The sequence below is a fragment of the Hippoglossus stenolepis genome, chromosome 5 (assembly GCF_022539355.2).
Source record: "Hippoglossus stenolepis isolate QCI-W04-F060 chromosome 5, HSTE1.2, whole genome shotgun sequence".
Taxonomy (NCBI): domain Eukaryota; kingdom Metazoa; phylum Chordata; class Actinopteri; order Pleuronectiformes; family Pleuronectidae; genus Hippoglossus; species Hippoglossus stenolepis.
In genome coordinates, this window is record NC_061487.1 from 8,071,670 (window position 1) to 8,098,386 (window position 26,717).

Genomic DNA, 26,717 nt, shown 5'->3' on the forward strand with positions numbered 1-26,717 from the left:
ATGTTGTGTTATTGTGTAATTGATTTGTGTTTAAGTTATTGTCATTTGAAGAGTAAAGGCAGCTCATCCTTGATTTGGACATGTCGACAGGGGAGCTGGGATCATGTATCCCTGCGTCAAATCCCCCTGAAGGTGCGCTCAGGCTTTGAGACTGACCCCAGCTGTGTGGTGCCGTGTCAGGGGACTGAGGGTCCACAGGGGCCGGACTACAGCCTGTCTTTGTTCTGTTGGTGTGGCCAGAAGACCTGCCGGCTTGCCTGCTTGCTGCAGAAGTAGCTGAGAAGACCTCCCCACCTTCACCAGATGGTTCCCATCCAGATGTCCCCCCTCCTCTTAACCGGGCCCTGAGGGAGACGACCTGTCTACCGTGGCTGATAGATGGCTCCAGGTAGTGCCTCGGCCCCCCTGGATTTAAAAGTCTGTGTGTACAAAGGCCTGTGTATTGTAAAGTGTGTGTCTGGGCTTGAGAAGCTGCTCGATACCTTTATCCGACACAACAGATCCTGGGACTGGAGAGAGCTACTTGGTAAAGCTTTAAATTCCTTGTAGCCTGGACATACGGACACACTTACTCTCCATTACTCTCTTACATTAGTACCACGGCTGCCGTGGTTGAACCCACTGAACCTGAAAGACCAATTGAAAAACGTAATGCCTGTGACGAGGCTAGTGGTTTGGCAGAGGAAGTACGTATTACTTCACCTTTGCTCAAGGCAGGAGCGTTTTGAAGGGGAGCTGTTTTTATTCCCACTTGAATGAGGACAACACTGTTCTGCACTACTTCCACTGCTCGATTTCTCTCTCTGCGTGTGTGTGTTTGTGTGTGTGCACGCCTGTCAGAACGTGTTCTCAGCCAGCTCTCCCAGCAACAGGAGTGTGTCCTTGGTGTTTAAATCACAATGAGACGTCCAAAAGCTCTCTGCAGTATTAAGATTGGTCTCTGCGGAGGAAGGACACGCTGGTTTTATCACTGTGGTCCTGTGCACGATGGAGTGCCTCCTTCTAGTGAATGGCCACATTAGCTTTCATTCATCCTTTGCCGATGCTGGAGTTTTAACATGACTGAGCGAGCAACCCTCTCCTGTTTTAGTAACACGCTGTGTAGCATGTTGAACAAAGGCTCTTCCTGTGCAGACAGATTTTGTGCATTGCGTTTCCAGAGCTCGTCTAAATCCCAGCTTTTCTCCAGCAGCAGCAGAATGAGTCTTCCTTTCAGTGCATGTGGCCTAACAATAGCCGCCGTCTTTACCTCAAAGGGGTCGTCCGTTGACTAGCTATCGTGGGTGTGTATTGGCTATATCCACCTAGCCCACCTCGGGGCCCTCCATGTTCCTGTTAGCGCTTGCATCCCTATAATGCGTATCCTCTGGGCAGCGAGCCCTCTTCGAAGCGCTCCCACACATCTGCTTGCTGGATTATCCTCATCTCCTTCTCGCTCTGTCTTTCTCTGCGGCATTCCCTCTTTACTCTGTCAGGAAGCTCAGTACATCTCAGTACAGTGTGTATTTATCCCTGCAGACAGCTGTGCACGGTGCACTCTAATGCTCTGTGGTCGTATACTGTTGTTGACCTGGACGAGGCTCAACCCAACATCAGCGGCCAAGTTTTCTTTTCTTGCTCTCTGCAGCCTGGAAAATTAATTTCTGCTGTTTGCTCAGTCTGCTTTACTTGTTCATCTGTGCCTGTCACTTATTTATATCCAATATTTTTACTGTGTCTTTGAGCAATATTTGAATGTCTCATGTAGAAAATGCAGAGTTGTCACGCAGACTGTCCTTGTCTCATGTTCAAGTGTCACATGATTGTTCAAAATTATTTGTGAGACATAGTTGAGGATTCTTTGTGATTTTTACATTAAAGACCTAAAATCCACCACATATTTGTCATTATTGCTCTAAAAGATCACCTAAATGATAAATGGACTATCAAAACAGTCAAGTATTCATTTTTAGTTGATTAATTGACTAATCAGTGCAGCTCTACAGCGGTGTCAAAACTTAAATTACTTGAAAAAGTTTCTTAAATTCAAAACAAAAACAGTGATTTTGTGTCCCAGACTGCTACTTATGCATCCTATGATTATTATCTCGGTTTCTGTATCTATTTTTTTCTGTAATGTCAGTTTTTAAATGATAGTTACTTTTCAAACTGAAACATAAAGATTATGTGCTGACACACAGCACAGTCAGTAGCTCATGTCTTTCATGGTATAATCATGTAGTGGTAGTGCCTCATCTTTGTGTGAATGCACCATGATATCTTCTCTTACAGGGACCCTGACCAATTGTGATATTGTTTAAATATTAAGGCAGAGCTCTGACTGTGAAAGAGGAAGCCATGTTTCACATCTTCCTCTTGTTGCTCCTTTTTTTTCTGTCAGACCCGACATAACTCCGCCCACCAGATTTAGTGAAAGGCTTGCGACAGGAAATTGATCGTCCAAATGGGCCTGATTCAATCTGAGCCTGCTTACATGGTGTTGCAGCAATCAGAGCCAGATGAGATTACAAACATTAGGAGTCTTAGTTAGACTCGAGGCCATCTGGGCTGATGGCAGCAATTTAGCAAACTGGATCTTTGCAAGTGATCTTTTCTATTTAAATCTGTTAACTACAGTGTCATGAATCAAGCGTGGGATTTAATCTAATGAAGCACCATTGATCAAAATTAAGGGGTCTTCTATTTTAAATTGTGATATTTCTCCTTTCAAGACGATGTGAAATTTCTGTTGCTCACTATTTCTTTCATAGAAAGTTTTCGTATTGTTTAAATTTGCATCTGTCTCATGTTACTCATTGCCTTTCCTCTGTGTATTCTGCGGTGGTGATCCACCCTTTGAGGAGTTATTTTAACTTTGCAGAGAAAACAAATCCAGCTTTTGTTTGTGAGTTTCTGGAGAAGGTTTGCCTTTAATTGGAAGCTTTTGTGCATGACTGCAGCGTATGATGATGCACAGAGGACCAAAACTCAGAGAGAGATTTTAGAGTTGATATAAAATAACATTTTCCACCCTGATGCATCACATGTGGAAATTTGAATCTCTGTCTGTGCTGGAAACACTTTGAAATATACAATTACGGAGCAGTTTATAAAAATAAGGCAAAGAAGACGTGCCCAAAAAAGTTTAATCTGATATATGTAGCACATCAAACTGCATACTGTATACTTCATGTACAGAACATTCAGTATAGTATTGTGTCTTTATCAATATTCTCATTCACGGTTAGAACCGACCTATTTAGGATGCCAGATTCACATTTGGCTTGAATTATTTTTATATAACTGAACTTATAACTTCAGTTTTAATTATATATACCTCTTCTATGGTGGGAGTAGCTTTTCTGCTTTAATGCAATTATGTGAATAAAGCTTTACACTTTTTCACTCAGACCTTTTTAAATTAACTTGAAGAGACTTCAGCTTCAAACTAAAAAATGAGAATGTAGTTCTAGATTAAAGTCTTTAGTTTGAACATATATTTTTTCCCCCTTTCTAATGAAGTCGCTACCTGCCCCACCATGACCGGAGGAGTGTGTGATGCCTCAGGCAGTGCAGCAGAATCTGGTGCTAAACATGATAAACCCTCCTGCTTTATTAGACGCACAAGTGTTATTTGGCTTCGAGTTATTCGTGCTGTAGTGGAGTCCATTACGAAGGATGTTCTTTCTTGTGGCAGCTCCGGCTTTGTGGTGAGACCCCTGTTGTGTTGAACTGTGCAGCTGAAATCCCACTCGTTTGTATTCACTTCTCAGCTACAGTAATTACAACTGTGAATCTGTGCACGAGCGTTGAGCTTTTTTATCCTGCCACTCCTGCTTAAGAGACAAATCTGTGTCACTTAGTAGAAGAAGGTTGTCTCAACATGGAATAAGTCATCTGACAGCTGAATTTAATTTTTTTTTATGACCACGGGTTAGTGTACTGAATCACGTCTGAAATCTCTGATCTGTTCACAGAAAGTGATTTGCGTGGCCGCAGGGTTCATCGCAGGTTCTCAGTTTTTTGTTTCCACATTTTGATATTTTTAACAGGCTACCTGACTGTTAAAACATACCTGACATGGGTATGTGTCTGGAAATGTGTTCTAAAAATGGCAGATATTTGCTAATTTTCTCCTGCGGCAGATTGCTGTTTGTGTGCATCTTTGTGAGTCTCTATAGCTGCTTCCAGACATGCACTGAGCTTCAGAGATTCTCTAAACTTTTTCCAAAGGAGGTGCATGTGTGAACGCAAATGTCCGAGTGAGAGCCTCCAGATTATTATTATTTGTATTATAATATAGCATTATGTACTATTATATTATTATCTGCTGACTTTATCCGTCTGGCCTCTTGGTCTAAAGCCTGTAGAAAGTCAGGAGAATCACATGTGAGAACACTGCATGGGGATCCCCCGCTGGATTCACTGCAAGCGAGCTTGATGAAGCTTCTAAAACGCAATAGATGCAAAAATGAAAAAACAAAAAGATATAAACAACATCTCCCAGTAAAAAAGAGGAGTCATACACACCGAAGACACAGACGAAGATGTCTAGAGATTTTGTGGTGATAAGAGCCGACACTGGTGTCTGTGTGTTCTAAAGAAAATCACATGATCTCTGCAGCAGCTTTTATCTGGATTCACTATCTTTGTATCTTTGTGCATGTTAACAAAACACTTCACACATGAAGCCTCATCCATCAGGTTTCAACAGGCCTGTGGAGAAACACACACACACACACACACACACACACACACACACACACACACACACACACACACACACACACACACACACACACACACACACACACACATACCACGACCACCTCTTCTCTCCAAATAACTCAATGAAGATAAATGATTGAATGAATGATGGGATGAACGGTGCAGATGTGCCTTTCAGTGTGTAAGTGGGTGGGTCAATGAAACTGCTGGGAGTGGCTCGTTGTAGTTAGAACATGTTCCTATAGTTTTTGTCATTGCAATGTACATGTGTGTGTGTGTGTGTGCCAGTGCTGTGTTTGATGCTCTTGTGTGCAAAGCTGCACTGAACTCAAATGACAAAGCAAAGTGTGTTGTATTCATGTTCTTTCTTCCTATGAATTGGTTGTTTACCGTCTCCTTTCTACTTTACTTTTCATTTTCCGATCCCAGCTCTGTCTCTCTCTTCATGGGGAGGATACACATAGAAGTTAGCTATCGTATCCACTAGCTAAATGAGTTGTAGTTCAATTTAATCATTATTTTATCAATCCTAAAATCAATAATAATCTTGCACTAAAATTAATCTAATCCACACTGATCTGTTTTTTGTATGTTGTGCTTCTTTGAAAAGAGAAGTTGATTCATCCCTGTAACTGTGATGACATAGTTTGTTCATAGTGGAGCCACCCAGTTGTGTTTCTCTGTATTTCTGAGGAATCACAAGAAGAAAAGTCTTAAGAACTTGGGTTTTGAAATGAATGATAGTTTTGAGTTACATTATGATGGTAAGCTCTATCAGGAATCTTTCTGCTATCAAGCAGAGTAAGGAAGCAAAGTTCAAAACAAAATCAAATCTAAATTCAATTGTTTTGAGTCACATTATCCAGCAAAGAAAAAATATATATATATATATATATATATAATATATCATAGTATATCTGAAAATACTGTGATTAGTATATGTTCTGACTGCAGGGAGTGATGGGTGTGGTGCACAGTCCTGGTGTCCTGTCTCTGTTGTATCCCGGCAGATGCTCACTGTGTGTTCCCAATGATGCAACAGCCCTGCAGAGAGAAGATGAAAGCTCTCTGATGCAGCACCCAGCCTCCTAGAGCCTTTTTCTTCTCTCCATCCCACCCACTCCACCACAGCCCCGCGGGCTCATGGCACATGGGGGTGGGGTACCAGAGGAAGAGGAGAGCGAAGGAAAAGAGGAGATGAGAGGAGGAGGATGAAATCCTCATTTTAATAATGAAGAGCGGGAGAGTCCCTTTCAAGCGAGCAGTGCCCCAGTTTCAGGAGGTTTTACTAAAATCGAGTTGAGGCTGGTAACACAGATTTTACTCTTCTCGAAAGCCATTTCTGCTGATGTGAAGCCGTGCTGCACAAACACTTCCTCAAGGGGTTAAAGCAGTTCTCATGCCACATCCAGTCGCCTCTCACCTCCTTAGCAGCTTGCTCACCTTGTAAACAAAAGGCATAAAGAATGTGTGTGAGTGCCCTTGGAGCTGTGAGTCCTGCAGAAGTCCTTATAGGGAGTTTAATAGGTCAGATCTGCTGCAGTCTGGGCTGTTTATCGCTTCCTCCCATTAAACACTGAACAATCACTGCCCTGGTTGACGATGGCGGCAATCACAGGGCAGAGGTCACGGAAGATGAGCAGTGTAGAGTCAGTGGACATCACTCACTAAGCAAAATGTGTTCAGTCTCTGAAACTTAAACTATTGGTATTTGTTCTTAGTCTTGTAAACCTTTCAGGAGAGTTTACATGTTCTCTCTGTGCCTGTGTGATTTTTCCCTGGCTTCCTCCAGCTTCCTCCAAAGACATGAAGATTGGGGTTAGATTAACTGGAGACTAAATTGTACGTAGGTGTGATTGTGATTAGTTGTTTGTCTCTATGTGTCAGCCCTTTGATTCGCTGGTGACCTGTCTAGGGTGTACCCTGCATCTCGCCCAATGTCCGAGTGGATTGGCTCCAACTCACCCGTAACCCTCAAATGATACGCAGTGTTAACGATGGATGGATGGATGGATGGATGGATGGATGGACGGACAAAAATCTGTTGCATAATAGTATGTCGTTTACATATTTGTCCTCTGTGGCTTATTTGAGCTAATGTATTTGTTTTACATTACCTATATGTATAATAAATAGAAGGACGGTACTCCAGAAGCCTTTAAACAGCAACAGTACAAGGAAAAAGTATTTGTATCGTAGTATTAGTAGAAAAACGACTTTAGATGTTTTTGACATTTTAGACATAATGTGAGCCTTTTCACAGGTGTTGGATATTGATGGTGAGCTGGACTGGAACCTGCCATTGGTTCTAATTGGCAAAATGTCCACAAATGTCTCCACACCACTTAGACAGACAGAGCGGACTGTGTGATTTCATCATGGTACATGCTCTTCAATTTTAGTTTTAAATTCCTGCTTATTTACTGTGTGAGGATAAACATAGATGCGTTGCTGCTCCGTCATGAGAGGGCTGTTAGTTTGCAGCAGTTTGGATGATCCTGTGGCAAAGCTGTTATTTTACAGTTAACTGTGGATTGACCCTAAATGAGCACTGAGTTTGTTGTTAGGATCCTGAGGTTTTCCACTCATGACTCAGTGTGTGTGTTTTGTTTGTGTGAGCATATATAGTATGTGTGTGTTTGTTTTTGCATCACATGTGGTGAGTGCTCCAGTGGCCTGTTGTAATGTTCACATTGGCACCGTGCATTTCTGCGGCATCGGTGGCTGCAGCCTGATGTAAAAATAGGCCAGGTTGCTGCTGCTGGAGCATCATTCTGAAGTCTGACACACGTCAGGTCAGAGAAGGAGACACAAAGAGATGGAGAGACGGAGGGGAGAAGTGAGTGATGAAAAAGATAATAAGGCTTGGAAGTAGAGACAGGAGACATGTTGAGGTTGAGGCAAAGGAAAGAAAGAAATAGTTCAGCTCAGTTTCCTGAGAATTGTTCCAGCTAATTTCAGATACAAAGAGGAAACAGAGCTGTCTCCCTCCGATGTTTCCTTCCCCGACAGACACAGATTAGGCGGGAGGAAATGCCATTCTCCTTTTATTGAATTAATTTGGCAGATCCACTGGTAGAACAGAGCACTGATCTAACTTCCCCTCTTGTCCTTGCCTTGGCACTTTGGTAACATAATACCCCATCCACGAGCTCAGAGGTCGGACCATAATTCCATGTGTCCTGCCATTTTTGCTCTCGAGCTGCCTGCCGTTCACTGAGTTATGAACCGTAAGGTTACTCTCAGTTAAAGCTGGAGTTATTTCATGTGTTTTTGGACACTGTAGATATGCAAATGGCCAAACTGGAAACTGGATTCATTGGCCTCAAAAAGCTGTAAATCCACCATGTTTATCTCATAAATTTGAACACTGTGTGTTTTTTGCCTCGAGAAAGGCTTGATTTGAATATGGCAAGATGCTCAGCTAAACGCTGCCAACACTGGTATTTAGTCTTTTAAGATAATGTTCTCTCTGCAGCAGCACCAGGACAACAGATGCACAAGTTAATACTATTTCTTTATTTTTATCGAAGCGCAAATCAGACACTGAGATAAATAGGACAGTATGTAGCCTAGGGTTTACTGTGGTACGTTAAAAAAAAACAAAAACGGAACAACTATTAATTTAACAAAGAAACTGCATTTATTGTGTATCATCACATCTGGCTAATACCCTTAATAACCTGAACCTTGTGTGGATACTAATCCTGCATTTTCGGCATGTGATTAAAATGATGCACTGGTCTGAGTTGACGGCCGTGAGTTGCTTCAGGCTGCCTACCGGTCAGATATGAAATATAATCCGAGAAGTGGAAGCCATTTTCAGCTATGAAGTCCAGAAACTTTCCTGAGTTTGCAGCAGGAAATTCTCTGCTCAGACTGAGCGGTGGCGCCGCATGTAGGAGGCAGGAAGTAACATATAGATTCCACTGCGGAGATCTCGTGTTTTTGTTTATGTCACATCAATACTGGCATCGACATTCATCATGAGATAGGTGTATGTCCTTTTTTCAGTTTTGCGTTCATCGCGTCACAGCCACATGTTCTTCCCTGTCTGTGATGTCCGTCCTCTCAACCTGAAACAATGCATTTTAACTTTAACAAAGCCACAGCTTCTCTCAAGTTTGAAATGAACATTCAATTTGTTGTGTTCACCCTCATTATTTCTGTCAGAATACTTGAACCACACATGTTTACATGATATCATGGACGTGTGTCCCTGAAGTGAGAATTGTGCCCTTATCAATCCTTTATTGGCCCTAGGGCTGCACCTTTCGATTCTTTTTTATCGATTAAACTAAAGAAAAAATTATATTACTCGATTAATATAATAGTGAATTTATCAAAAATGTTATTTTAAAAAATTGTAATTTATATTTATTTAATAATCTTCTCTTGAATACAAACAAATCTGAAAAACAAAGTATGCACTGCAAGGCATTATTACACAACAAAAACCAGCAGTTTTGATATTTTTCTCATATTTAAGCCTCTGAGCAGGCAAAAGCCAGTGGCCATAATGTTTTCTGTCCATCTGTCCCATTCTGTGTTAACTTGATATCTCAAGGACGCTTTAGGGAATGTCTTCAAATTTAGTACAAACATTCAGTTAGACTCAAAGATGAACTGATTCGAATTTGGTGGTCAAAAGTCAAGGTATCTCTGACCTTACAAAACACATTTTGGTCTTGAGAATGCAACAGCTCAGTAGTCAAAAGTCAAAGGTCACAGTGACTTTATATCAGTCTGGAAAAAACTTTATGTAGACTTAAACTGCACTGGTTGGTGGTGGCATACAACCTAATGGCAGTATTTCTAGTTGACCTTTCAGACACAACAAACCTTGTGTTTCTTTGTACAACTTTGTACAACAGATTTTAAGGCTGTGTCCCTCGTTTATGTTTCCTATCTTTGTGAAAGTGTTTCATCATACCTTGCATGATTTATCAGTATTTTAACTCTAACTCTCCTCGTCACACTTAGCTGAGCTCTTTGGGGTACAGAGAGCAACTAATCCAAGGTTTACAGTGAAATGTGACGCTGAGAGGGTCGTGATAACATTTGGAGTGGTCGGGAAAAGTCAAGCAGGGAAAAGGGGAAGTAGTTATCTTCTTTAGTGAGCACTGTTTGAGGAAACTGTGTCCTTTAGGCATATATATTTACAGGGTTAAAAAAGGACTAACAGGCCAATAGTGAATAAAGGTGCACAACAAGAACATTTTTGTTCTACACGTTTGAAGTGCACGTTTGAGTTCATCATTAATTGTGTTGAATTTTTAACCCTGACAGAGATGTTGCCTAAATTCACTTGTGTATCTTTTTTAAACAAGAGTATTTAAAGAGTTTGCTGCTGTTGAGGAAAGAAAGAGTGGCAATGAGCTCACTGAGGCTTCTTGAAGAGTTAATGAAGTGACTTTATTGGAGGACGAAAAGAAGATGAGAGAGAGGAAACGCCTGAGGTTGTAACCAGTACCCCCCCCCCCCCAGTAAACAAAGCTCAAGCATGTATGCACTAAAAAATTATTGTAACCACAGAGCAATAGCAGACTAAATGATGGGGTACCAAAGCAAGCCATTAAAAACATGGATTTTCTGGAAGCTCCATTTATAATTAAATCTATTATTCTTGTGACTCAGTTGCATTGGTTTTATTTCTTGTTTCTTGTCCAAAAGGATGTTAAATTTACAAAAAATAAACACATATACATATTTGAAGCCGAAACAAGCAAATAAATTAATCAGCATAATATGAATATATAGCCACAGGCGTCACACACACTCTTTAAAGTCCAAGGTAAATCTTCTTCTCTTGCATGTACAAATATCCTCATGCACTTGCACTACATACTGTGCACATACACACTTCGGTATCAGACACACAACCCTCCCACTTAAATCCCAAATTAATCATCTCATACTGCAGTATACACACACACAGAGGAGTCCAGCTCTCCAGGGATTAACACTTCAACACAGTCGTGGGATTTTCCAACACCATCTCACATTGTCTGTCAGTCACACCGCGCTGCGTTACAGGCTCACGGCCAGCTCCGAGCACACTCCCAGTAACACACACATACACAACTTGCTATAGGCAGGTAATGTGAAACTAGTGCTATTATGAGGTATGGCTGGCACACAAACATACACTCCTCCTGAGCCAGTTGTTCAGAACTGACTTAGTAATTAACATTTCATCTTGTGGAGTTTCAGACCTGTGTTTCTGTAGGTTTTTATTCCAACATTTTTAAATTCAACAACAAGAGAAAAAATAGATGTCACTGTTGCATGCCGCCGGCTCCACCAAAGAGCCCCACATAAATATAGTGTATACAAAGTGTTAATGTACACAACCACAATGTGTTGGTTCGATTCGAGACAATGACCCTTGAGGCTCACCACCCCAGTGACAGCCTAACTGTTTCCCCATGTTTCCAGTCATAATGCTTTGCTACCAGCTGCCTGCAGCTACATATTCAGACATAAACATAGGCGTAAAATGTTCTGTTGCAGGTTGAATGCAAGTGTCTGGAGACAGGATAGTTAAGGGAGGCAGTTTGTTTAGAGTTTAAAGCTCCTACTACAGCAACCTCCCTTTTTATTTTGAAGTCATGTTGGTCCGACCAGATGGCAGTAACGCTGAGGGTGAATTGAGAGGTCAATCAGTGTTGTTTGCTGTTAGTGCAGTGTCCATTATAAACCTGTCTGTTTGGAAAGGGCCTTTTTTTGGCATGTGGTGATACTGGTTACAGTTTTCTTTCTGAAACTGTAAAGGTGACCTGCAGAAATTGAACTGCGGCAAATAAAGACTGGTTGCAGGACTCAGTATGCAGAAGTCCTAACTGTACAATCAGTTGTCATGATCAATAACGTCACTGGCGTTGAGTCCCAGCCGCCGCTGCTTCCGAGCGCTGGTCCCTGTTGAACGTATCGCGTATCCAAATTACACCAAATTTGACACGGCACTTACTTTGGCCCTTAACAATACACCTGTCAAATATGAAGCAGATAAGGTGAACGATTCTTGAGATATGTGTTCCACAGACAGACAGAGACTTCCTGAATTAGTAGATAGCTGAGTGCTAGATGTGTTGATGGCTTCGTTGTTCGTGTCTGTGAGACTATGTTTGTAAAGGATGCAGATGAGTTTGGAGGCCGCATGTGTGATGCTGCATGGGTTGAATTAAACTTTTGCAGCGCACCAGCAGGAGGGGGGAGACAGGCAGTGCTCTTGGTTTCGTTAATGTAGCAGTGATGTGTTTATTGTCGACAAGATATTTGAAGTTGTTGAGCTATTCTTACCATGAATGGAGGTGGGTCCAGTGTGGGGTGTGTCGATGTGCAAATGACACTTTCCTTATACGGAAACGTCTCTTTCTGCCTTCTCTGTCATTCTCTTCCCCATCCTCCTCCTTTCCCTCGTGTGCCACTCGTCTATCTCCTCCTCCCCTTCCCTTGTCCTCTCCCATTTCTTATACTTCCCTGATGGTACCTGTCACTCCCCCTCTCTCGTTATCTCCCTCCCTCTCCTTCCCTCCTATACTTTCCACCTCCTCACTGATGGTGGTGGAGGGTCTGTTGACAGTCCTGTGCAGTGGAAGGAGGCCTTTATTGGGCCTGTGTGTTCAGCCCTGCCAGTGAGATCCAGATGTGGCCCGACACTCCACGTGCTATCTTAACTTTCCCCCAACCTGTGTACAGATGTGTGTTTGGCTGGGGTTTGCACTGTAGTTTTCTCACACAGACAACAACCACATGGTCACAGGTTTGGATGCAGCCACTTCTTTCCACAATGCTCTTCATCAATTCATTGATCTACCCATTCAGTTTGGCACTGTCTGGATTACGTGGCTGAGGACTGAATGTTTCTTTTTTTGTTGCCTTCCTTAAAGGGATAGTTCACTCAGAAATGAAAATTCACTCATTATCTACTCATCACTATACTGATGTTGCTGAGCTAGCAGCTGGTTAGCTACCACAGGCTAACCACAACAAACAACACTGAAGAAACACTGCAGCGTGGAGGGATGCAAGGAAGAGAATGTGTCCGTGCACATTCCCCCAAAGAACGTTACTGTTCGAGACCAGCGGTTACGCTTTATTTCTTCTGACGTGCCGTGACGCTGTGCTCAGTAAGGAGTAACGTAAACGTTACTCGTTACTCCGTATTGAAACTCCGTTGTGAACCCCTTACTGTAACTCGGGACGTTACTCCTACATTGGCCGGCTGTCCTGCTAAAACTTGAACAAACATGAGGACGGTGTAACTTACAGTTCTGAAACATCCTGTTGTAACCGACTGTAAATATGTGGCTGGTCTTCTATAGCTGCAAACATAACAACGTGACTTTCAGCTGTGTTTACCAAAGTGAATGCGCCAGAATGAGACCGGTGATAGGCCTGGTCGCGTGTCACTCAAAGTGCAGTCAGCCAATCAGAGGAGGGGCTCAAGAGGCAGGCGAAAACAGCCTGTTCTGTCTGCAGCTCCAGAGAGAGGCGGAAGAGAGGACATGGAAATACACATTGCAGCAGTTTTTTCGACTTAAAACCACTGATATATAATCTTAGAGGTACCAATACCTCAAATTAAATCCCTATGGGCCCTTTAAGTGTTTTGTTGACTCAAACACGTCACCCACCCCTTCATCGGCATAGTGGTGAGTAGATAATGAGTGAATGAATTTTCATTTCTGGGTGAACTATCCCTTTAAGCAACACCAGGTAAAACCAATTCGATTTTCAGCCATATGTGGAAATGGTGGACATTCCTTACATGCGATGTAATACTCTAATACTGGGATGACGATATGACTTGCGCTTAATAAATATAAACAGTCCCTGACTACAGACGCAGAGTTCACATAGCCAGGAGAAGGCGCACAGCCTGGCCGCAGCGCCACCAATTCTGGGGCAGACACCTGGGAGCCATGCACAGCTCCATTAAGTACACCTGTTACATGTTTGGACCATGAAAAGTTATTTATTTACAGTTTTTAGCGGCTCTGTCAGTAATTTACTGCTCCTCTCTTTGTCTCTATCATTCGCACTGTGCGCTGCACCAAGCGCGTCAAGCCTTACGGAGCGCGCCGCCATCTCCTCCAGCTCTATACTGGCTTTCTCCATTGTACATTATAGTATCTCATCATGTATCTCATCAAAATTAATGATTTTCTGAGGTCACTTGTGGTGAGTCCTCCAGACAATATCCTGCTGTTTTCTCACCTGGACTCACTAGGACACTATCCAGAGTTTCCACTAGAGGGCTGGCAGGAAAAACTTGGAGAATGACCACAGCAACTCACTGCGACATTTGTGTTCTCACATACAGCACCTCCGGATAATTTTAGAATACTTATAGTTCAGCGCTTTTTTTCATCTGGTCGTGATACACTTCTGTACCGAATTTCGTGAAGATCGGTCAGTGCTGTACTTCTCGCCACTGTAAAGTATATTAACACTTGCTTGGGTGCAACCGCATACAGTATATTCATAATAAGCATTTGATATATTAACAGCTGTGTCTGTTCTACCCTTCTGTGGATCCACAGGCCAAAATCAGCTCGTTGCCCATGTTATAAACCTCCTTGTGGTTCAATTCGACAATAAACAGTGTGCATATTTCAACTGGATGATCGTCACCGAGCATGTCAAACACCAATCATTTGGCCGGGACGTTAACTGCCTGTGCTCACCACATGAAACGAAACTCCATCTCAGTGTGTCATCTAATAGCAGGGCACTATTAGCCAATAACTACACCCACATGGAGAGCCATGATGAAGCTGGCTCTTCAGAAAGCTGAAACCGAAGCCAGTCGTACAGTTAACTTAAAGGACAGTTTTACCGTTGATGCCTTCTTTCGAGTCAACTTTAATTGTCGATTAAGGGAAAAATGTAGTTACATATATTTTTTAGAACAGAGATACTGTCAAAACACAGTAAACTCCCTCTGCATTCACCATTATTGCGATAAAGAGCTTAATACTGTGTGAAAAAACTCATTAAGTGAATGTTTTTTAACCATAACCATAACTGCAACATGTGATATGATATTTGTGTGTTTGCTGATTTGCTCTCCCACATAGGGCAGGGCGAAAAAATCTTGTCACCATAATATTTTTCACATCAGTCGATATACAGTATATCGCGAAATCAAATCATCACCACTGCCCTGAGGCGCATTACTTTGTGCAAGTCAACAAGTGACTCTGCTCCTCTGCTTTTTTCTAATCACTCACACTTAGAACTGATCTTTGTAAAAACCTGCTGAATTCATATTTATGTTCCTGCGTAAATGGAGCGTCACTTCTTCTGCAAGAATGATGTTAAAACATGGCTTTGAGTCATAATCTGGAAGTGAGGAGGAACAGAGGCTCTGAAACAGGACGACTGGACATTTAATGTGCGTCTGTCCTGGTCTTGAAGCTGCGGTGGTTATAATTATGCAGTGGTGGAAACCCGCAAAACGAAGAAGGTAGCGGAAAACATGATTATGTTCAGTCACTGCGTCGTCCACATCGATGCATCAGCCCAAACATTGGCACATGTGCTGCTGCTCCTACACTCGGTGCTGTGTGCGTCGACCTAACCTGACGTGGCTGGATTGGTTCGGCCCTGCGCTTTTCTAATTATCATTGGCTGTTCATGTTGTCTGTCAAAACATGGATGTAATGACTTCTATCGACGTTATATCGACCATGTCTTATATTTCTGTCGAGGAAAAGTTATATCCCGATAATTATCTCTATCGTTTTATCGCCCAGCCCCACTCCCACAATATATTTATTCTTAATTTTTACACTTTATTGTTTGTATGGATTAAACAAATCCATACAATGCACCACACCACCGTGCGACAGATTTTTCTGTTCCCCTGTCAACCGAACACATCCCAACCTTTCTGCGCCTGCTGTTATGAGGAGGCCCCTCCAGTGTGTGACCTGTTAGGATTACATAACTGTACTCATCCTCCTCTGTTCTCACCTCCTTCCCCTTCCCTTCCTTCCTCTTTTCCTAGAAAGGAGAGCTCATCCCGTGTGTCTGAAGGAAAGGAACTGAGAGAAAACACATAGTCCGGGGAGTGAGATGTTACAGGGATGCACAGAGAGAAAGATAAATAGATGAGATGCAAAGAAAGGACATTCTGACGGACTTGACCTCATTAGCTGTGTCCACATTATGTAGAGTCCTTTTTAGAGCTTACACTCACTTACACATGTGCATTTCTCAAATCAACTGATCTTGTCCACACAACATGGGACAACAATTTTGATATTTACAAACGCCTTCCAAAGTGCAGATTTTCAAAACCTCCGGTTTCTGAGTTTCTGTGTGTACAAGTAAAACAGAGAGTATGGGGAATGATGACGTAACAGTTTATTCTATTTCATGCATCCCCACTGTTGCTTTGTGTAATGACCATGTGCCAGAAACAAAAACAACTGCGGCTACATACTGGTTCCTCTTTATTTGGTCAGCACTGCCACAAGTTTGCAGTAAAATTTAGCATGACTGCACCACGTTATCGGCATTCACAGGCATCTGCCTGACCCCATGGTACTTGGACCACAGTGTTCTTCTCTGGTATTTGATTGATCATTTATGTAGACTTTATCGGCACCTGGCATGCTTGTTTGAGCGTTTGTAGTTTTCGTGTTCCCGTCTGGACAGAGATATTTTGTAACACAGAGGTTGTGTGGATGGAGCTTGTGAACGTCCACCTACATGTCATAGTAGTTTACCAGTTCATTATTGAGTGTGTCTCTAAGGGATTAAGGAGGTAGGGCACCTGAACTGAATACACACACACACACACACACACACACACACACACACACACACACACACACACACACACACACACACACACACACACACACACACACACACACACACACACACACACACAGGATGTTGCCATGTATATTTTATGAATGTTACAACCTGCTGCTGTGAAGGACAGCGCTCTTCACAACCACCTGCTCTCCTGCGAGTGTGTGTTTTCGAGCCTGGCCACACACCCAGGCAAAGGGCTGGTGTTGAAGCCACACAAACACACCCGCACACACGCACACAGTCCGGTCTGTTTTCACAGCTTGCCATGTGAGGCTATGCTGCATCTGTTAGCGAAGGAATGCAATGTGATGTCATCTTGCTGAGCTGCGAGCGCCTCTGTGAACATGGAAGTAGTAAAGCCTGACACATCTCTGGGTCTAAAAACAGACTCCGATGACCCCGAGGGAGAATCCACACAGCATGAAATCATTCTGAGAGACTGTTTTTAAGGCAGTTCTGCTGCTCCACATGCAACGAGAAACATGAATAAAACATAGACGGACAGAGGTGATGAGATGGACCCAAAGGTACAACAAGAGTGGCCCTGACATCTCTTCACCCACATAGTTTTTTAGCCATTCCCTGTCTGTTTTTTTTTAGGTCGACATAATTTGTCCCTGTGATTGTGATTATATTGCATACTGTGACTTATATAATATTTACTGCATGTACATTAAATTACTGGAAAAGGCTTTGGATCATGGTACTTGAGAGGAACCCTTGTTTATTAATGATAAATGATAATAGTAAAATGGTCCATGGAGTCCGAGATCTACAACACACAATGGCTCCATGTTGCATGTTTGATTTATGATACAAACATATCTCTTTATTTTCTTTCATCATAGATCAGTAATGACATTTTTAACTTCTCTGTCCGTGCTAGCTAGCTCAACACGCTGAGAAAGAAAAAGGATTGATCAGAAGGAGTTGTGGGAGTTGGTGTTTGATGTATGGTCTCTCCACAGACTGGGACATGGTTTTTACTCACCAGGCAGACTATTAAGTAAAATATATCATCAAATCACCTCACACTCTAGCAAGTACACAAACCCTCAGAACACAGTGCACTCACATAAGCACACACACACACACACACACACACACACACACACACACACACACACACACACACACACACACACACACAAACACTGAATCACACAGGTGATGCAGCTGTGAATTCGTACAATAGTTAATATGTCACACTGTACAGTCCTGTGAAAGTATATCAGCAATGTGATTTGTATATACAGTGTACATGCTGTACACACTGTTATGATGACTTCCTCATCAGGGCATCAATCTGTTGGTCACCAACGACTTGCAGGTTTTGCGTAATTATATACGCTACTGCCTAGAGCGGAGTTCAGGCACCAGAGATGTCAACCAAGAATCAGGGAGCAGTAAGACATAATCATCACATCACCTTAAGCTAAGGATACACTGTACAATTTAAAAAAAGGCTGTTGAATTCCAACTCATACTGTACGAGTAAATCGTCTGCGATGTGAAGCCGAAGTTCATGATTTATGTGCTCAGACTGTACGATCTGATAGTCAGCTACAGCCTGACTGCTCACACCGTACGTGTAAAATGCTGGTCTGGAAAGCTATGGGGCCATTCTGATGACATTTGGGTGAAAAACTATTACGTGGGCACAAAATAATATCGTGTTGGAACTAGAGAATAGGTCGTGCAGCCTACACTGACTCTGATTGAGGCCACACTGTGGAGGAAACGGTTGAAAATTCCTTGTGCGCCATGGCGCACCATACAAAGCGCAGTTAAATGTCCAGAGCGTGACTGTGTGAAGAAGTTGAAATGACCTCAAGTGATGTCATATGAGTCACTGTCAGTTGGAGCTAAACAAAAATCTGCCAGTGTGCAGGCAGACAGAAATGAATTTACCAGAACTCTGTAACTACATCAACCACCGCTCACATAACACTTTGTTGGTAGTCAAGTTGCATTATGGGTAATGTAGGCCACAGATTTTGAGAAGGAAAAATTATTTGTTGAATAATAATGATATTTGTATTTGTAATGCATCGATTCTGGGCCATTTTTTAAGATCTACCTGTTGTAATTGTGATGATGTTAGAGGACAGAAAAACTAAGTCAGAGGGGTATTTATTCAAATGTCTGCCCCTGCAGCCCTCTGTCACTGTGTCTTTCTGTGTTTTCATAAAATGCTTGTCGGGCAGAGAAACACTAAGGAGCAGACGTATGCATTAATAATGACCCAGAGGCCTGAAAGGAGCCACCCCCAGAGTTCACTGCTGATAAGCTGTCCAGCTATGGAGGACGTCTTTGAAAGGGGAACCGTTTAAATTACAGGATGGGGCTTTAACAGCCTTTGTAGTAAATCCCCCCCGAATGTTCTTTTGGAAGCACTTCTGATTTTTTGCTAATCTGAGAAATGAGAAATGTTTGTCTTCTTTTTCTGCCTCTCATTGGTTCTTCTTAAATATCTTAAAGATTCTAGAGGCCTGTGTGGATGAGGATTTTCAGCTGTTTTAGCAGCGATGAAGCTGTCAGAAGTGGGGTGTGTAGCTGTTTGTGTGTATAAGGAGTGCTACTTCTGTAATATTATAGTAGTTAAATAGGCAGTAAATTGGGTGTCTCCCACCAAGGCTGTAATGTTGAGTCTATGTGTTTAAGTTGGCATGTAATTACTATTTATAATTTGTCAGTAATAACATAGTATAAATGGATTTCCGAGCTTGAAACATTAATTTAAGTCCAAATATGTTTGTTTATCATGTACAGATAATCTGTGCATAAGCTTGACTGACACAGTGCACACAGATAGCTGTGCTGCCCACAGGGTGAATGCAGAGCGCTGGTTTCTGGTTCAGGTTTGTCAGGATGAATCAGTGGAAGAGACTTAAGCACTTCCTCCTACCTGCTGGGTTTCTAAGCGAAAGTTACTAGCAGCATATTTATATTTTAAGTAACCTATACTGTTTGGAAGTGCTCTGACTAAACACAAGTTGAATCTTAGAAAATCTTCTGGAAATATTTTCCCTTTAATTAGCAACAATAATTTGGTACTAATAACATGAAATATATGAATTTCCTCCCATGAAAGCCTACATTTAATTTAATTTAGTTTTTAGACACCTAATTTAACAAAATTTGTGGATATGATTGGCAAATTGACAACACACAGACATCAGACGGACACCTTTCTACGAACCAATCAGCAGCACACGTAGGTTATTTTCGTGCGCTCCATATATTACAATGTGAAACTCAAACTAACCCGATCAAATGTAGACAATGTAACAAAGACATGAACCTTGGCTTGGACTTTCAGGTGTGAAAACACCTTAACTCTTACCCAGGTCCCCCACATAATGTCAGCTTCCTCTGACCTGGATATTCAGGCAGGCAAAAAATATAAAGAAAAAAAAACAAAACTCCTGAAACAAGCAGTCTCCATCAGCTGGGCACCAGCGCTCTGCAGCCAGCATCAATAATTTTAACCACTCAGCAGTCCATGAAACAAAAAAACGAGCCAATGGAAGAGAGCCGTCGTTTTGGCACGGCTACTCTTGTTTTTTATAAACTAGGTCAGCTAACAGTTTCTGAGTGTGTTTAGGGAAATGCTGCAGCTGTACTGGGGAGAAAGTGGAGGAAAGTGAGAGTGAGGGAGAGAGCACCAGGTTATGGGCATTAGTATTTGAGCTGATTTTAGCCCCTGCCTTTAGGAGAGTCTTGACATGCTAATTAACGGGCTGGCTTCGATCTACCCGCTCCCCTCAACACTTAACATGCTAAATCCTCTTTAAAATAGCAGCACCACTGTTTGCTTCCTCTGAGGAGCTGGGGTTTTGTGCAGCGGCAGAGGAAACAACTGGCTAACGTAATGTGACAGCGTGGAAGAGCCCACGGGGTCTAACATAGTGCATACGCATAAATTAGCATACTGTCAGTATCAGGCCTATGCTGCCATTTGGACATAAGGACACACACACACACACACACACACACACACACACACACACACACACACACACACACACACACACACACACGGTCACAGCATGATTAAGCCTCAGGGTCATCACATCTCATTCAGCATAAAAACTAACATATGGCTTGTTAAGCGCTGTTTCTTTGATTTGTGTAAATGGATGCAGTAGTGAGCTGTTTTTAACACACTTAGGTTGGTGATTTCTGGACTCCATATGGCACAACAGGCTATATATGCACCGAGGGCTGGGGTTAATTCAGTTTGTATTGAGTCATGTAAGATTTAAAATTCAAATGAAAATGTAGTCCTTGAAGTCTGTGGGAACTGCAAATGTGTTAAACTGATATGTTACCTCCAGCTAAGTTTCCTTTGTTTCCAAACAAAAATCTAAGCATTGTGTCAAAAGTGTTTTAATGATAGTTATTGAATGGTTGCATTCAATCTTTGAAAAATCACTGTATTACTGTATGAAACAGGAAATATAAACCATTAGATTTTACAGTTTTGTTACCTGACTCCCCCCTACTCTCCCATCATGCTGCAGGGCCTGTGTCACTTGAACATAAATATACCCTTCTCTGTTTTGGGGCCATGTGCTGTTCTCCTTGGAAGGAAGGTCTCATTTTTGTCCTGATTAGAAAGTATAGTCCAAATGTGGGGGAAAGACAAAGGAGAGTAAGATAAAGCTGAAACCGCTGGATGTTTTGTTTTATTCAGGCTCACCCTGATCCTTTTCTTTTACTTTTGAGTCTATACACAAATTTACATGTTTAGCACACGCACACACTCACACTCACATACACACATTCTGCACACAAAGAGTCACATACTGGCTGTGTGTGTGTGTGTTTTCCTGTGCTGTGGTCACAGCAGGCATTGACCATGAAGCAGAGTTCAACGCTAAATCATCCAGACACTGCTGCCCTGCTCATTAATCTCGCTCTCGCTCTCGCTCTCTCTCTCTAGACTTAACCTTGCCTATTCTAACATAGACCTAAACCACATTCTAACCTTAACCTAAACCACAACTTTAAGATAACCTTATAATATGTATTCACTCAAAAATTGAACAGATTAATAACTAAAAGCAGATGAAGGTCCCCACAACATGAGTAATACCTGGAACACACACACGCACACTGATATGCACACAGAAAGCACATACACAAGCTGCACATGGCATGCTGTCTGCATCCACACATGGCACACATGCATACAGAGGTGCATAGATCATCAGCTTAAACACTGTGTGTGTACACACACACACACACACACACACACACACACACACACACACACACACACACACACACACAGCCCTCTCTATTCTCTGTGTGTGCTACCAGCAGTGGTTTGATTGTCATTGACAGTTTCCATTAGTCTGACTCATTTTGATGAGTTCAATCATTTCAGGAAGTGGATTTTCCTCCAAAAACTCCAAAGTGGAAATATGGTCCCACTGAATGGCTTCTCCTGCATTTATCCAAAAATGATATGAGGATAACAGCTCTGTCATTATCATGTGAATAGCAGTTTCAATTTACATTTTGGATGGAGGGAGTTGAAGGAGAACTTCACATTTAGTCCTCTCGTTCTCTCTCTGTGGTTGACTTATGTGTCTCAGCCTTTATTTTCAAAACCCCTAAGGATGTGGAGGAGAGGAAAGAAAGATGGATGGATTTGAAGAATGAGATAATGAAGGGATGGAAAATGGGCAGAGGAAAGACCCAGAAAAAGAGAAAGATCAACCTCTCCTCCCTCTCTTTTCTGTCCTCAGCCTGTTTGCTGATGGGCCTGATGAATTAGTGTCAGGTTGGCCATGTTGGTAGTGGGAGGATGTTTTTGAATCAATCATCAAAGCCTCGTTCAGGAGCAGGTTTTTGCTTTTATTAAGCGTGTTATTCCAGAGCTGTAGTGTTTACCCAGCAGCCACAATCAATTACCTGACACCCACTTCATTCTCTCCCTCCCTCCCTCCTTGGTTTCTCCTTCTCTCTGCTGTTTATTAGTCATTTATCATAACTCCCAGATACTGACTGCATCAGCTTTAAACTTCACACCTGCTTCTGTGAACTGTAACTGCTGAAACATGAAAATATTTTTCTCTGCCTCTCTAATGTCTCACATTTCTCTTCTTTCCTCTCTTTACGCCTCTTTGCATTCTTCTTCTTCTTCTTCTTCTTCTTCTTCTTCTTCTTCTTCTTCTTCTTCTCTTTTCCAATCATCCCCCTCTTCCTAATCTCATGTGGAATTCCTTTTTCCTTTCCTCTCATCTTTGACTTGTCTTCTCATCTTTGCTTCACTCTTTCCTCATTCCTTTCATCATCTACTCTGTCCTAGATGATCTTCCATCCCTTCAGTCTTCAATGACTCTCCTCCCTCCTTTTTCTTTCTCTTGCAGCATCTTAGTTCCTCAAAGGTTTTCCTCTCCTCTCCTCTCCTCTCCTCTCCTCTCCTCTCCTCTCCAATGGAGCGTATCAGACTCCTAATAAGAGGTTGAATGAGTCCTCCAGGGGCCTCTAATGATGGACTCCCTGTGTGGGGGTGTGTGTGTGAGTGTTTGTCTGTGTGAGCTGTGACTGTGTCTGCTTTTAGCTCTGCAGTGTTTGCCTTCATAGGAATTTGGCAGTCTAGTGCATGGTTGACGTGCCTGAGTGTGTGTGTGTGTGTGAGCGTGTGTATGTGTGTGCGTGTGTGTGTATGTGTGAGAGATTGTGAACTTTTCCTTCTTCTCCCAACACATTTTTTCACTTTGGTCCAGAGTTCAGTTCCCATCATTAAATATGCCTGCACATGTTCAGTATTTTAAAACCCTGTAGACTAAAACGTGTGCCTGAGATACTGCTTGTTGATTGTCCTATTTGGGAAAATCATTTAAAGCTGTTTTCATACAAACTCTGCACCCGATTGTCAATGCACATATGAAGAATGAGGAGATCCTCAGAGTCACACGCATTTATAACAGGAAAATCTCAGGAGCGTTTAGGCCAGAGGTGGCATCTCAGTAAAGCATGCAGGAGGCAGAACATCATTTAGAAATTCCACTGAGGAGATCATGTTTTTGTGTACAGCACATTGACACCAACATTGGCTCTACTCACCACAAACTCTCCAATTTTGTTTCTTCAAGTTGAGATCTTTTTTCGGGGTCTTCAATGTGTATGACACTTCCTTTTCATCGTGATATATTTGTATTCTTTTAATTTTTTTTCCTCTGGAGCTTTTCCTGGACAGTTGTGTTCTCACATACTGTCCCTTTTGATCAGTTCAGGGGAATATGCAGCGTTCAGTCCATGTCTGAAAGCAGCTTTAGTGTAAGAGAATGGTATGTGAACTACACAACCATTACAGATGTACAGTTTCCATGCATGTGTCAGTGCTACAGACATTTTCATCTGGAGTCTTAGTTCAGTGTCAAGCTGCTGTACCTGCCAATCATCACCTGTGTCCATGCTGATGCGTTGACCCGGAGGTGACTCTTTCCATTTTTTTCCTCCTCAGGCCTTTGGGAACGCCAAGACGGCCCACAACAACAACTCCAGCCGCTTCGGAAAGTTCATCCAGGTCAACTACCAGGAAAGTGGCACTGTCAGGGGGTGAGAAACACATATGCTTATGATTCACATGTACAGAAATGCGTTAACCTAATAGGGAGCGGAGCCTTTTCTTACTGTGTGTGGTGTTTTCAGAGCCTATGTGGAGAAGTACCTGCTGGAGAAATCACGCCTGGTGTACCAGGAGCACAATGAGAGGTGAGTGGTGACAACAGTGACTCTAGTACATAGTCAAAATTAATTTGTAGTGTCTGCCTGCTTTTTTACATGTGTTAATCTTAAGAGGACCCAAATTGGGATGTGTTTGGACGTAAATCAACCTGACACCTACAAAATTCTGCTACCTCATGAAATTACTTTTTCAATAAAAATTCTCTAAGAAATAAGAATAATAAACTCTAAGAAACCCGTGCTTATGTGATGCTGCCATAAATAATCTCCATCTGAAATTGGAATCACTGACATCAATATTCCCACTAGTTTCCAAGATAAAATGTCAAATCCATATCTCCGCTGTCAGGATTTTCTATCGAAGAAATTCAATCCTGAAGCAGCCTTCACTTCCTCTGCAACATGAAGATATATCAGGTGCCCATCAGAAATAACCTTCTGCCCTTTCCTCAGCCATCAGTCTGTGTTCGGTCATTTATGGAAACCGGACTTTATTTAATGTTAACAGCAACTCCGTTCTCCACACTTTAACACAGTATATAAACCAGCTACGTTTGAATCACCTCTCCACATGGAGTCTCCACCTGCACACACATTTTTAAAATCATCTTTCTTTTAATAGAAACACCTTTTTCTTTTCTCTACCAGCTCACAGTAAAGAAAAAACAGTACAGAAAATGTCTTTGTTAGGGAAAAGAAAACAATGTAAACCCCTCCACTGGTCATCTTATCCCTCTCACCCTGATCGGCCTCAGGTTTCCATTTCATCCTGATGACAGGCCCTGGCGGCCATATTGATAGGGTAGAAACTCAAGACTGGACCTCCCAGTCGGCTCAGACCTGGAACAGTGAGGTGGTGGGAGGGGGAGGCTGCTGATGATATACTACAAACTATCTTAAATCTTTAAGCCTGTTCGGTGACAGGTTGCCTCTGTATGACCCCAGTGACGGAAAAATAAATAGAAGTGAGAGGAGGAGCTGAGCTTTCCATGGTTGCTGTCAGGGTTTATGACTCGGCAATTTGATGGGACAGTAGAGAACGTCAGATAATGGGACTTTTAGTCCATGAAAATAGTCCACTAGAAAACTAGCATAGCATTTAGTAGAGTGCAAACCTTCGCCAAGGCCCAACAGTCCTACATTTAAATCCACTAGATCAGGATTTTTATTTGGATCTACACCACCTGTACACACACATCGACAGCCTTTCATCAGGATTCAAACATATTTACCCCCTTCAGGAAGGTCATGTTTTCGACTGTTTGTTTGTTTGATTGTTAGCAGGATAACACAAAAAACTACTAATCCAATTTCCATAAAGTTTTGTTGAGGGGTGGGGCATGACCCAAAGAAAACAACGTTACAGTTTGGTGTGGATCTGGATCAGGGGGCAGATCCAGAATTTTTTTTTCTCACTTTCTTAAACATTGTGAAATGGAATGTTTTATAACACTTGTGGAACCACATTTACATTCACTAGATCTGTATGTATTTGGATCTGCACCAGATTATACACACTCATAAATATCAGACCCCTAAATTTGTCTGATTTCATCAAGATCCATGAATTATTCTCAGAGAAATCAGTGAAAATAACACCTAATCTCGAAATGTTAAAGAAATTGGGAAAAGTTCTGGATTTACCCCTTTGCGTGGATCCATAGCAAAATTCAATGGGTTCTTTCTTGGCCCAAATCCCACTTTTCCACCAAGTTTCAATAAAATCAGTAATGTGTTTTTTTTGTAATCCTGCAAACAGGATAGACAAAGTGCAAGTAATAACAAAAACAGCTTCCTTGAAACTTGTGGTGAATTTGTATGTAACACACAACCTTGCATTTATACCATTATTATTATTATTATTATTATTATTATTATTATTATTAATTTATTTAGAATTAATAAATGAAGACATCCATTAGTTATGGTTAGCTAATATGATCCAGAGTCCGGGGCGAAAGCAGCATTGCTAACACAGCCCACTCTACAAGTAGAAAGAAATGGAAAGTGAGTATTAAAATAAACATCAACCAACAGCACAAAGTAAAAGCACAAAATCTCCTTCATGTTAACGTTACCATTAAAAACACAATGTCCAACTGTTCGCTGACTGGACGACGTAAGTTCACTGGTTCCATCATTTATGCCTCTTCCCCAAATTAGAGGCTACCAAGTACTGAATATGTGCCAGATATTTTGCAATTATTCAAAAAACTCATATTAGATGACTGCAGTGTAAACAGGAAGAGCTTCACTCCTGAAAAACTGTCACTGCAGAATTTAATCAGTATTAATATTACAGACTCGGTATGCCTGTATGAATTTTTTTTCCTCTAGAAAATTATGAACATAACAACATGACACATTTTCCATCCAGAGCCATCTGCTTCTTTATCAGCTGTCACACACTGCCAAACTGAAACTCCAAACACATGTCAAACACAGCCTGACGAGCGTTGGCAATATAC

At 41.9% G+C, this 26,717-nt stretch overlaps 1 protein-coding gene across 3 annotated transcripts in view; it reads left to right on the forward strand.

Annotated features, from left to right (window-relative positions):
• The window catches only part of LOC118109127 (unconventional myosin-IXAa-like), a 143,146-nt gene that overhangs the window by 46,476 nt on the left and 69,953 nt on the right, over positions 1–26,717 (forward strand). For all 3 annotated transcript variants that reach the window (XM_047339720.1, XM_047339721.1, XM_047339722.1), the window contains exons 3-4: positions 24,026–24,120; positions 24,214–24,276. In XM_047339720.1, the coding sequence (XP_047195676.1) occupies positions 24,026–24,120; positions 24,214–24,276 (158 nt within the window). The remainder of the gene's footprint in view (positions 1–24,025; positions 24,121–24,213; positions 24,277–26,717) is intronic.